General features: G+C 47.7%; 1 protein-coding gene across 1 annotated transcript in view; it reads right to left on the reverse strand.

The window, feature by feature from the left end:
- Positions 1 to 14,014, reverse strand: part of ppm1h (protein phosphatase, Mg2+/Mn2+ dependent, 1H) — a 189,271-nt gene that overhangs the window by 28,297 nt on the left and 146,960 nt on the right. Inside the window, exons 6-7 of the mRNA XM_086009426.1 lie at positions 5,765 to 5,883; positions 1,268 to 1,331 (exon numbers count right to left, since the gene is read on the reverse strand). Coding sequence (XP_085865552.1) covers positions 1,268 to 1,331; positions 5,765 to 5,883 — 183 coding nt within the window. The remainder of the gene's footprint in view (positions 1 to 1,267; positions 1,332 to 5,764; positions 5,884 to 14,014) is intronic.

The following is a 14,014-nucleotide window of genomic DNA, read 5'->3' on the forward strand; positions in this document are numbered from 1 at the left end:
CAGGCTCGAGGGGCCGAATGGCCTACTCCTGCTTCTATCTTCTATGTTTCTATGTTTCTAAAACGTCCCAAGGCGCTTCACAGGAGTATTAAAAGACAAAACAAATTGACACTGAGCCACATAAGGAGAAATTAGGGCAGGTGACCAAAAGCTTGGTCAAAGAGATAGGTTTTAAGGAGCGTCTTAAAGGAGGAAAGAGGTAGCGAGGCGGAGAGGTTTAGGCAGGGAATTCCAGAGCTTAGGGCCAAGGCAACAGAAGGCACGGCCATCAAAGGTTGAGCGATTATAATCAGGGATGCTCAAGACAGCAGGATTAGAGGAGCGCAGATATCTCCGGGGGGTTTGTGGGGCTGAAGGAGATTACAGAGAAAGGGAGGGGCGAGGCCATGGAGGGATTTGAAAACAAGGATGAGAATTTTGAAATCGAGGTGCTGCTTAACCGGGAGCCAATGTAGGTCAGCGAGCACAGGGGTGATGGGCGAACGGGACTTGGTGCGAGTTAGGACACGGGCAGCCAAATTTTGGATGACCTCAAGTTTACGTAGGGTAGAATGTGGGAGGCCAGCCAGGAGTGCGTTGGAATAGTCAAGTCTAGAGGTAACAAAGGCATGGATGAGGGTTTCAGCAGCGGATGAGCTGAGGCAAGGGCGGAGACGGGTGATGTTACGGAGGTGGAAATAGGTGGTCTTTGTTGTGCTGCGTATATGTGGTCAGAAGCTCATTTCAGGGAACAGTTTCTCCTTATTTACTCCATGAAAAACCAGGAGAAAGAAAAAAAAAGGAGGAAGAGAAAAGTGACACAGAAGAAAAGCAGAGAAGGAAGCAGGAAAACCAGCAAAGAAAGGAAAGTGCAAAAATGCAAGGAGATGGAAGTTATTCGCAGAAACAGCCAACCAGCCATGAACGTCCTTGTTTGCTCAGCCGAGAAGGAGTGAACGTTAAACAATGTATTGGTTTGAAAAAAAAAAGTGGCAGGATTAATTCATTCGAGTACAGCCTTTGATTGAAAGTAATCCCAGGCCCGCGATGTGCCCTGTATACATCACCGCTGTGTGACTCTTGGAAATAATTACATTCCATAGCTTGGCAAGTCATTCTACGAGCAGAAGAATAAAAAGAACAGTGTGTTTGGGAGGCAACGAGGGGGGGGGGGGGGCGGCAGGGGCTGGACTGCCACAGTGAGAAAATCACCTTAGATTTTGGCGCCCTTCCTGCCTACAGAAACGCAAACACTCTTAATCTATTTATACGCAACACAATAGCCTACCTTCTTTCCCTCCCCGTATACCAAGGGAAACTTCAGGTCATCTTCCTCTATGATTTTGTATGCCCTGTAGTGAAAAGAAAAGAGTTTCCATCAGCACAGTAGATTCGCTGCCCCACCCCCTTCCACATTTCCATAAGATGATGGGGCCTGATGTGTAACCTCCATGTCAAACCCCCCCAGGAAGCAGGGGAGGGGTGGGGGGGAGGTTCTGCCCATGGCACAGTGTGTGCCAATCTCATTTTCTCGTGCGTCCTGTCTTAATGGGTACGGGAGAGGCAGGGCAGTTATTTCGGCAAGCGATGGGCAGTGTACTGAAATTGAGGATCAGATTTTTTTTATCTTCTTGTTGAAAGGAATGGAGGCAGACAGGATCTTACAGCTCTTCAAAGCAAAGCTCTTCTTTAAGTGCACAGAAAGCCCTGAGAGTACCTGTGCATAAACAATAAGGACACGACTAGATAAAGTCTTTACACCCCCCAACCCCCACCACCCAGTGAAAATTAGATCTCATTTCCATGCAGCGTTAGTAGTCAATTTGAAAATTCCTAAAACGTCCTGCGCAAAAATCTATTTTTTTTAATGTCGTGTAGCAGAAGTGGAGGGGGGGGGGCAGCGGGGGAAACACCATCGGCCCAATGTGCCGACGCAAGGATAAATGAAGAGCAGAGAATGTTTTATTAATGCTATCAGTGTGATCGCTCGGTTTCTTCTCCCTTGTATTCCACCACCCCACCCCCACATAAACACACAACAGCAGTCTCAGCAGCAGTAGCACTGTCATTCATCACTGCCAGACATGCTGTACAGCTCGGGTCAGGTCCCCTGCCGTTCCTCAGGGTCCACGCAATGCATCGAGACACACCCAGCATTTGCATTCAGCAGAGTATAATCTATCATTAATCGCTAACAATCCACATTCGGCTCTAGCCTTCACTAATCATTTGTTACTGTTCCCCCCCCCCACCCACCTCTTCAAGCGTGTAAAGACTCTTATTACACGCGCCTTGCATGTGTGCCTATCGTTTTCACACAGTCACACCAGCAGATAAAAAGGATATTTTTTTATATATATAAAAACGTGGCTTAGCACACATGGAGCAATACTAATCGCAGCTGTGAAAGTTCTTTAATTGTGTGATCTGCCGCAATGATTCAAACCATGTGCACCACTGCTTTTGTTATTTGGAGTACGAGATAATTATACCTCTTCCTGCGCTGTAATGCAACACCTCTAATCATATCCACTGATGTAGCTGCCACTCACAATAAAAATTTAAATTATACGCCCAGGCATGAGGGATTAGGAGTCTGGTGTAGGATGAGGCAGCGAGTGCAACATGGAGATCTGCTGGGATACACCAAGTGCTAACCATAGTTGTGTGGGGGAACATGGACTCCTCCATTGACAGGCAAACTGGTCAAGTGCCCCTCTCTTGTAGGACCCCACATGATTCCCGCTGGTTTCACAGGAGCTGGTAGTCCTCCAATACCTCATGTGGGGAGTCTGGGCAGCGATTGTTGGCAGGCTACCTAACGATAGGCTCATCGCAGTCGAGGGCAATCTATTCCCCAGCCAACCTCCCCATCTGGCATAAACCACTCCAGCAAGGTCACTCACTGAACAGCAGTCAGCAGCCGAGCTTCGTCTTTCCTTAGCTGAGGGAGGCTGGGGCAAATTGGAGTGGCCCTCCCCCCCACCACAGCCTGGCCGAGATCAGCTAACTCAGCACGGGTTAAGGATTGAACGTGGGACCTTCCTGGTCTGTGTGGCATCACGCGATGCATTTACTCATTGAGACAACGAAGGGGGCTCGTACCCCCTTTGTCTAAATTAGGGCATTACTTGCAGAGAATTATTTTCTACCTGGAAGTGACGTGACCTGGGTTCTGGCAGCGTGACAAAGGATTTGCTTCAAAACCACCCCTAATATGCGGTGTAAATAGCTTGCAAGTGGGGGGAGGGCGAACTGAAAATTAAACCCATCAGAGAGTCAGGATGTAACCTTCTGATTCACAATTCAGGTTATATTTCTCAGTGAAGTCCCACTTGCCATAGCTCTCCTCTCAGTATCTCTGTCCGTAGGTGTAATAGGCCGAGTGGGAGTTCCAGGATAAAGGTGAGTAAGTGGACATTTAAATAGAAGTGCGGATTTAAATTTGCTGGCAGCGTAGATGGTTGTACATAGGTCGCCATAGTACAATTCGCATTAAAACGCCCCATCACCTTGACGATGATGGGCAGCTCTTTACTGTGAAGATGCTAGCCCTCTAATATTCTCAAAATATATATTGGCCGTTTCTTCATCGTCGCTGGGTCAAAATCCTGCAACTCCCTCCCTAACAGCACTGTGGGAGTACCTTCACCACACGGACTGCAGCGGTTCAAGGTGGCGGCTCACCACCACCGTCTCAAGGGCAATGAGGGATGGGCAATAAATGCTGGGCCTTGCCAGCGACGTCCACATCCCATGAATGAATTTTTAAAAAAGAGTCATGCTTCGCCAGCGGTGATGACATTCTGTAATTTAATGCCGGGGCTCAACTATTGGTGCTCACCTGCATGTGCTTTCTGGCATTTTCAACAGTGGAAGGGGAAGGAGTCATTTGATGAATTGGCGCTCCCAGTGTGGAGCATTGCCTGCCGGGAGAGCGTATCTCAGGAACTCGAGCACGTGCGCCCCACAATTATGTGGCCGTTAAAATGAATGGCCTGCAAATTGCAGGAGGCACACACTTGAATACTACATAGGCATGCCCGATACGAGACTCCCAAAACAAGCGCTCTACTCGGAGCTCCGGCACGGCAAGAGAGCCCCAGGTGGGCAGAGGAAATGCTTCAAGGACACCCTCAAAGCCTCCTTGAAAAAGTGTAACATCCCCACCGACACCTGGAAATCCCTGGCCCAAGACCGCACAAAGTGGAGGAGAAGCATCCGGGAAGGTGCCGAACACCTCGAGTCTCTTCGCTGGGAGCAAGCGGAAGCCAAGCGCAGGCAGCGCAAGGAGCGCACGTCAACCCAAGCACCCCACCCACCTGCCCCTTCAACCACCGTCTGCCCCACCTGTGACAGAGACTGTAGGTCCCGCATTGGACTCATCAGTCACCTACGAACTCATTTTTAATGTGGAAGCAAGTCATCCTCAGTTCTGAGGGACTGCCTAAGAAGAAGACATAGGACTGTCCTGTGAGGGGAGATTGAGAAGAATGGGCCTATACTCTCTGAAGTTTAGAAGAATGGGAGGTGATCTCATTGAAACATACAAGATTCTGAGATGGCTTGTCAGGGTAGATGCTGAGAGGCGGTTTCCCCTGGCTGGAGAGTCTAGAACCAGGGGGTAGAGTCTCAGGATAAAGGGGTCGACCTTTTAAGACTGAGATGAGGAGGAATTTCTTCATTCAGAGGGTTGTGAATCTTTGGAATTCTCTGCCCCAGAGGGCTGTGGATGCTGAGTCTTTAAGTATATTCAAGGCTGAGATCGTTAGATTTTTGGACTCTAGGGGAATCAAGGGATACGGGGGATCAGACGGGAAAGTGGATTTGAGGTCGAAGATCAGCCATGATCTTATTGAATGGCGGAGCAGGCTCGAGAGGCCGTGTGGCCGACTCCTGCTCCTAATTCCTATGTATGCTCCAGTTGTGCAAAGCTATGAGGAAAGATTGGATAGGCTGGGGTTGTTTTCTTTGGAATAGAGAAGGCTGAGGGGAGATTTACTTGAGGTGTATAAAATGATGAGGGGCCTAGATACAGTGGATAGGAAGGACCTATTTCCTTTAGCAGAGGTCAATAACCAGGGGGCATAGATTTAAAGTAATTGGTAGAAGGATTAGAGGGGAGTTGAGGAGAACTTTTTTCACCCAGAGAGTGGGGGGGGGGGGGGCGCGATCTGGAACTCACTGCCTGAAAAGGGTGGTAGAGGCAGAGGCCCTCACTGCATTTAAAAAGTACTTGGATATGCACTTGAAGTGCCGTAACCTACAGGGCTACGGACCAAGAGCTGGAAAGTGGGATTAGGTTGGATAGCTCTTTTTCGGCCGGCACAGACATGATGGGCCGAACGGCCTCCTTCTGTGCCCTAAATGTCTATGATTCTATGTGGCAGGAGCACTAAAGACAAGCATTTATCCCGTGGCCTTGCTTACAGTGGGTGATTGTCAGGTGGCGAGGGGGGAGTGGGCGTATGGCAGAATGATCATACACGGACTCTGGATGGAGTGGTTGTTGGGTTCAATGGCAACTTTTCACTTCAGGCTTCACTACTGTTTGAATTCTCAATTAGATTGCTGCATGATAACAACCCCCACATATCAGATTATTTGATTTCTGTTAGGCTTTTGAGCCAGAGTGACGTTTATCAATAAATAATCTTGCAGTTAAATGTTGAGAAATGTCCATTGCATACATTAAATATATAACCACAATTATAGATCAGTAGAAGTCCAAGACAGGGTGACTCCACGAGACACATTCAATCCCCCTTTATGGCCACGTTCTTACCAGCCAGTCATGTTAAAATCCCTGAAAAGCATTTTCTTCCCAAGTTCTTTGCGCTGCACTCTTCTGGAAAACTCTAAGTGAGTGAATTCATTTCCCAATAAATGTGGCTGCAAACAAGCCTGTGGACAGAAAACACAAGTAAGAGTGGAAGAAGAGGAAGTGAGCATTGCAACGGTTCACCATTCGGCCCGCGTCTAATCTGCGCTTGATATCTTCACCGCACCCACAGTGTAGTACAAACAGTCCTTGCATGTCACCGGTCAGGTCAGACACTAAAGGGGTCAGTTCGTTCCAACTCGCCGGGCGGGAAACTCACGGGGTCGGGTGGAACACCGGTTTTAGAGTCTGCTCGACATTACTCTCCATTGCCTTCAATAGATTGTAAAATCAGGCGGGGGGGGGGGGGGGTGCAAAAACCAGCTTGAAAAGAAAGAAAGACTTGTGTTTTCTACAGCGCCTTTCACGTCTTATAGGATCTCCCAAAGGGCTTTACAGCCAATGAAGTACCTTTTGACGTGTGCTCACTGTCGTAATGTAGGAAACGTAGCAGCTAATTTCTGCACAGCAAGCTCCCACAAACAGCAATGTGATAACGACCAGATAATGTTTTTTTTTTTTTTTTTTAAAGTGATGTTGATGGAGGGATAAATATTGGCCAGGAGACCGGGGAGAACTCCCCGGCTCTTCTTTGTAATAGTGTCGCGGGATTTTTTACGTCCACCTGAGAGAGCAGATGGGGCCTCGGTTTAACGTCTCTCCGAAAGACGGCCCCTCCGACAGTGCAGCACTCCCTCAGCACTGCACTGGAGTGTCAGCCTAGATTTTTGTGTTCAAGTCTCTGAAGCGGGACTTGAACTCCACAACCTTCTGACTCAGAGACACTAAATTGGCACCCGATCCCATCAGTTTCCCAATGGGCGGGTTAGGTTAAAATTGCCCCCAGAGCATTTATGAGGGAGTGGGACAACTCCAATTCCGTACCCACACTTCGGCACTTGTTTCATCACTGCTCCATGCGCTCACTATCATTTCCATGATAATCCCAGACTTATGTCGTCACTACTACAGGAAAGAAGTCAAGACTTGCGGGGTGTCTCATCACCGCTTGATCCAGTCTGACGAAGGACATACATACAGCAAGTCACCAAATGAAAGAGAAAAATTAAATACTAAAATGAGCTTATATACAGCAGATGGCAATTTACCCAGCCAGTGCCTGACAAGAAGCCACTTCCACAAATGTACACACACTTACTGCGCTGCTGAGGGAGATGAGTTAAGGGATTAATAAAGTGTTTCTCAAGTGTCGTTCCTCATCCTGATTGAGTGCACATGCAGATGTAAAAGAATTGTGTGGATAATAATCAAAAATCAATTTCAATCTCACTTCAAGGCATTTAGTTAATCAACCAGGGCAACTGTACCGTATAAAATGCATACAACTGCCGAGTCTAAATACTTCATGTGCCAAAGATTTCCTCATCAAAGATTAACAAATATAAATATATATATATTTGCACTTTCACTGTACTCCTATTTCCTTATTGATTAAGTTCTAAAAATATAACCCATCTAAAAAAAAAGTGTCGATCATATTTCAGTTCTGGGTAAAATTCACAATGTGCAACACCACAGATACCTAGAGGCGTCTAGTAGTCAATAACTTAATCTAAGGTTAACCTAAGGATAAGGCAACAGCACACAATCAGAGGTCCAGAAGTTATGAGGTCATCTGAAGCCCAAGATTATAAAGGCACTACTTTAACCACTCCACCGTTAATATTAGTAACTTAAATTCTTACAATTTTTAAATTTCTTGTTCTCGAGATGTAGCCGACGCCATCAAGATCGCGATTCTCGTCCATCTCTAGTTGCTCGGAGAAGATGGTGATTGGATTTCTCCCTGAACTACTGCAGTCCTTGTGGTGATGGTGCTTCCACATTGGTGTTAGGTCGGGAATTCCAGGATATTGACCCAGTGAGAATGAAGGAACAGTAACGTATGTCCAAGACTGAGACTTCATGGGTTCCAGAGTCAACACGGAGGACACCAACCTGTCTGTATACTATTCCGCCCCATCTCTGGTGGGTCTATCCTTCTGGTGGGACAGGACATTGCCAGGGATGGTGATGACGGAACTGGCTGACGGATACGATTCTGCGACTATGACTATGTCAGGCTGGTGCGTGACTAGCTTATGAGACAATTCTTCCAACCGGAGAACCAGTTGTTAGTGAGAGTTGGCTGGACAGAGATTGCCTAGGTCTTGACCTGATACGATGCTCGAGTCTTTGCCCATAGGTCTATCCAATATTTTTCTCTTATTTTTGAACTTTGTTGCAATTGTTTGCTAGCTGACTTCAAAAGACACAAAGAGTGAAATATGTACTGTGGGACTGATGTCATGTGTAAGCCAGACCAGGTGAGATGGCGCTAGCCCATATCACTAGATTTATCAAATTCAGTTTCACAGTTTGCCATGATGGGACCACAACAACAACAACTTGGATTTATCTAGCGCCTTTACTGTAGTAAAACGTCCCAAGACGCTTCACAGAAGCGTTATCAAATGAAATTTGACACCGAGCCACGTAAGGAGAGATTAAGACAGATGATCAAAGGCTTGGTCAAAGAGGTAGGTTTTAAGGAGCGTCTTAGAGGAGGAGAGAGAAGAGAGGTTTAGGAAGGGAATTCCAGAGCTTAGGGCTTAGGCAGCTGAAGGCACGACCGCTGATGTTGGAGTGATGAACATCAGGGCTGTGCCAGCGGCCAAAATTGAAAGAGTGCAGAGAACTCGGAGGGTTGTATAGCTGGAGTTGGTTATAGGGATAGGGAGGGGGCGAGGCCACGCAAGGATTTGAAAACAAGGATGAGGATTTTTTAAAAATCGCTGAGATTGTAACCTCGGAGTTGCTATCACAGTACCATAACCACTATACATTCCTTAACCCACATAAACGGTATCAAGATTGTCAAATTATTACATAAAGGTTTTTTGTCTGACAGCAGTGGAGGAAACCCAGCACAGAATCCTGTGATTCTGTAAGAGACCAGCATTCTGCCCAGATGAGCAGTCGCAGACAATGGGTAGCAAGTGAGTGTGCTGCCACCTAGCTTCTGCCTTTCCTTCTCTCATTAAATTCTGAATGAACCCGCTCAAGAATACCAACGGGGTGAAATTGTACATCACGGTATCAGTGTACGGACCTGCCAGCTTGCTCGTATGAAATTCCTTTCCCTGCCGTTTTGCCAAAGCTGTTAACTGGACGGATTACCGCTTTGGTTAAATTAGCAGCCAAAGAAACTGGACACAAATGCTGCGGATACACAAGGATCAATCCAGCACTCCTCTCCTCCCAGATAGGGAGCGGTGTTCGAGTGGCGCACGGACATTAGTCGGGAGCTGTAACCTCATCACTGACCCTGTGTGTGCGGGTCATTATTGAGTGTGCTAAATTGACCCTACAGTGCAACTTAATCTGATCACAATTTGGTTTTCTGCTGGTCCCATTACATTTATAAAAGTGGAGCATTCGATTGGACAGTGCTTATCTCGTCTATTTCCCCATGTGCATTAATTAGTCAATGAGAAAGCAAAATTAGTCAGAAAGTGTGATGCTTTTAGATTCAGCAGTTTATGATATTTCTTCTCAACCTTTCTCCATCATCTCCCCTCCCTACTTGCGTTTGCCAGCACTTGCCTCCTCCAGGTAGGGTCACGACCTCCTCCTCCCTGCTATTGGTGGCGTTCCCGGATCAGAAAATGGATTTCCTTGCTGCGGCACAGAGCTCCATCTCGACCTTCCAGTTCGGAGACAAGTAGTCACCGACTGGAGCTGCTAGGCCAGTGTTAATGCACTACAGCAACTCGCCAAGGCTTCTTCGGCAGCACCTCCCAAACCCGCGACCTCTACCACCTAGAAGGACAAGGGCATCAGGCACAAGGGAACACCATCACCTCCAAGTCACACAAAATCCTGACTTGGAAGTATATCGCCGTTCCTTTATCGTCGCTGGGTCAAAATCCTGGAACTCCCTCCCTAACAGCACTGTGGGAGTACCTTCACTGTAGTGTATGTACCTTTAAGGGGAGAACTACTTTTCACAGCTCCTGTATACTGTAGTACCGGCAGTGACCACACCTGTATATAAACCGAGTAGGGATCTGTACTTTAGTTTTAGAGTAACCTGCATCCAGTAAACACCTGTTGATTGTTCCTCTGCAGTCTCTGTCGATTTATTGAAGGACACCATACATCAAAATTCACGGATTTAACAGTGGCGACGAGTCGAATCGAACCTACCTGCAACTCTGTAGAAGGCGGCCGATGCGGGCGTCGGCCATCCGGAGAGGACTTGAACATCACAGAGGAGGCTGTGGAGAGCTGGGCTTGGTTCCCCAGTCGCGACGATCCAGCGCAGCGGGCTGGCAGCAGGTACCGCTTTGGCCCGACCGACGGCACAGAAAAAGGCCGAGCAGCGTCGAGGGGGTAAGAGAGAGGGTAAAGCGCACAGGGCGCAGCCGGGGTTGAAGACCGAGCGGCGTCAACGAGAGAGGGAAAAAAAATGCGCAGAGCGCGGCCGGGGTTTCAAGGGCTGAGCAGCGTCCGCGGGGGAAGAAAGGAAGCGCGGGAGACGCCATTTTGAGCCGGCGGAGAAGAAGGGAGAGCGCGGGAGATGCCATTTTTAGCCAGTCTAACCACACCCAGGGATGCAGAAGAGTGGCAGTGTCACAGCGTTCGACAATGAAGTCGAAGATTGGGCAACATATATAGAACGCGTAGAAGTGTACTGCAAGGCGAATGAAGTGCCAGATGCCAGGAAAGCACTGGTATTGTTGAATTCCATGGGTGCAAAAACGTACAGCTTACTGCGAAACCTAGTAACCTCAGAGAAGCCAGTGGAAAAGGATTTTGAAAGCATAGTGGCAATCACAGAATCACAGAAACCCCACAATGCAGATAGAGGCCATTTCGGCCCATCGAGCCTGCACCGACACATATCCCACCCGATCCCCGTAACCCCTACACCAACACATATCCCACCCTATCCCCGTAACCCCACGTATTTAATCCCCCTAACATTAAGGGTCAATTTATCATAGCCAATCAACCTAACCCGCACATCTTTGGACTGTGGGAGGAAACCGGAGCACCCGGAGGAAACCCACGCAAACACGGGGAGAATGTGCAAACTCCACACAGACAGTCACCCGAGGCCGGATTCGAACCCGGGTCCCTGGCGCTGTGAGGCAACAGTGCTAACTACTATGCCACCGTGCTGCCTACAGGACCACTTAAACCCCACACCGCTGCTGATAGCAGAAAGATTTAAGTTTCACAAAAGGAACCAGCATAAAGACGAAAGTAATGCTGAGTATTTAATGGAACTGTGCAAACTATCGAAACACTGCCAGTTTGGAACGGGACTAGCAGATACTTTAAGGGACAAGTTTGTGTGTGGGCTTCAAAGTGAAGGAACCCAGAAACGGCTTCTATCAGAAAAGGATCTTATGCTGGACAAGGCTTTCAGCATGGCAGTATCACACGAAGCAGCCGCAATGGGCGCTGCAGAGATACAACGGAGACCGCAAGAATATGGCACAAATGAAATGTCATATGGAGCAGTGAAGTGTTATCGCTGCGGCAGAACAACACACAACCATAAGGATTGTTGGTTCAAGGACCAAGTGTGCAGACAGTGTGGAAAAGTAGGACACATAGCAAGTGTCTGCAGGTCGGGAAAGAAAACCAGCAGCAAGAAATCTCCACAGGAGAAGTACAAAAAGGTACATAAGGTGACGGAGAGTAGTTCAGACGAACAGAAAAGTGATACAGACTCCGGAAGCAAGGAGCTGGGTTGTCTGAAACTACATAATGTAATCAAAATGGAGGATCACCAAACTATCTGGGTCACGCTCAAGATAGACGGAGTCCAAGTGAAAATGGAATTGGACACAGGATCAGCCCTAACAGTCATAAACTGAAGGGACTACAAGCGGCTATTCTCACATATACCCTTGAAAGATACAGAGATTGTCTTGAAGACGTACACGGGGCAAAAAGTCTACCCCAAAGGAAAAATAAGGGTGAACGTGATATACAACGGCAAGGAAACACCAAAAATGGACCTATATGTATTGCCAGATGGAGGACCACCACTACTAGGGCGTGAATGGATCCAGAAGAGAACAGCTGTCAGTATGCCAGGGGACCTTGATGTATGGATCCAGAGTGGTAATTCCACCCAAGTTAAGGGAGAGAGTGCTCAATGAGCTCCACGAAGGCCATCTGGGAGGGGTGAAAATGAAAAGCCTTGCTAGGGCTTATGTGTGGTGGCCGGGGATCGATCAGCAAATCGAGGACCTGACAAAGAGCTGCTCAGGATGCCAGAAGGTCCAAAATGCACCACCACATGCCCCTCTACACCCATGGGAGTGGCCCTCATCTCCATGGCAACGGGTGCATATTGATTTTGCTGGTCCATTCATGGACTCAATGTTTTTAATAGCCGTGGATGCGCACTCGAAATGGCCTGAGGTGATCAAAATGTCCTCCACCACCACGGAGAAAACTATTGCAGTCCTACGGACCATATTTGCCAGGAACGGCTTGCCAGAGCAGATTTGCTCTGATAATGGACCACAGTTTGTGTCTGAAGAGTTTCGAAGATTTATGAAAAGGAATGGGGTAAGGCATTACACATCCGCCCCATATCATCCAGCCACAAATGGATTGGCTGAGAGGTTCGTACAAACCTTCAAAAAAGCAGTAAGGGCCATGTGCGATGGCGACATTCCACTGCAGCATAAGGTGGACAATTTCCTGTTAGCCTACAGAAATGCGACACATGCAGTCACCAACCAGACCCCGGCCATGATGTTCTTTAACCGAAGGTTGAGATCTCGTCTGGATTTGCTCAGACCAAATGTACGAAGAGATGTTAAGAATAAGCAATTCCAGCACATCAATGAGAAGCCGACAAGGAGCTTTAATGTAGGGCAACTAGTCTTGGCCCGCGACTACCGAACAGAGAAATGGCAACCAGGAACGATATGCACACGGCAGGGGCCACTAATATACACAGCGGATGTTGGGGAGAACATTGTGAGACGCCATGTCGACCAGATCCTAGAGTCACAGGAACGCGTCAACCCCAGGTCTCGCGTACCTGGTGATGAACCCGACATACAGGTAGCATCTACCCCAGAAACAGTAGCATCGGAAGCTGATGAACCAACCGACGACAGGGGGCCAGAATCGCCTCCGCACCAAGAGCAAGACACTCAGGAAAGGCGCTATCCAGAAAGGATCAGGAAGCCGCTCCAAAGACTGAATTTATAAATGGACTATTTGCAGTTAATGTTGCATGTTAAAAGTGTTAATTGTTAAATGAATGTTATGGTACTGTTAATCTAAAAGGGGAGGAATTGTAGTGTATGTACCTTTAAGGGGAGAACTACTTTTTACAGCTCCTGTATACTGTAGTACCGGCAGTGACCACACCTGTATATAAACCCTGAGTAGGGATCTGTACTTTAGTTTTAGAGTAACCTGCATCCAGTAAACACCTGTTGATTGTTCCTCTGCAGTCTCTGTCGATTTATTGAAGGACACCATACATCAAAATTCACGGGTTTAACAATTCACCACACGGACTGCAGCGGTTCAAGGAGGCGGCTCACCACCACCTTCTCAAGGGCAATTAGGGATGGGAATAAATGCTGGGCCTTGCCAGTAATGCCCACATCCCAGGAATGAATATATTTCAGTGAGACTGACAATCCAGGCACCGGAAACAGGGCATTATGTCCTCAGCAGATCATTACTTCTGTATTTTTGGCCCATTTTCAGTTTTTTCCCCTTCCTATCCACACAACGCATTCGCCAGCGGAGACATTTTTCACGGAATCCCTGCAACGAAGTCACTAAATTATTTGCAATTACTTCCTCTGGCAAAATGCGTGGCTGTTGCTCAACCTCTCCCCCCCACCCCACAAACCCGTGACTATTCCAGAGATGGGAGCTCGGTATGTAGGAATTGCAAGTGCCAACCTGCAACCTCCCACTTGATAGCGCAGCACGTCAGAACACCAACACACTGCGCCACCATCCTTCCCACTTAAACCAGCAAACGTATTTAAAGTGTGCTTAGTGTGTTGGGTGTTGATCAGTCACTGCAGACCTACATGCATGAAAAACAGGTCATTTTTAAACAAGCTTTCCTTCCCACACTGAAATGAATGAGAT

The sequence above is a fragment of the Somniosus microcephalus genome, chromosome 16, assembly GCF_052327205.1.
Source record: "Somniosus microcephalus isolate GS21.2 chromosome 16, FLI_Smic_1.0, whole genome shotgun sequence".
NCBI lineage: Eukaryota > Metazoa > Chordata > Chondrichthyes > Squaliformes > Somniosidae > Somniosus > Somniosus microcephalus.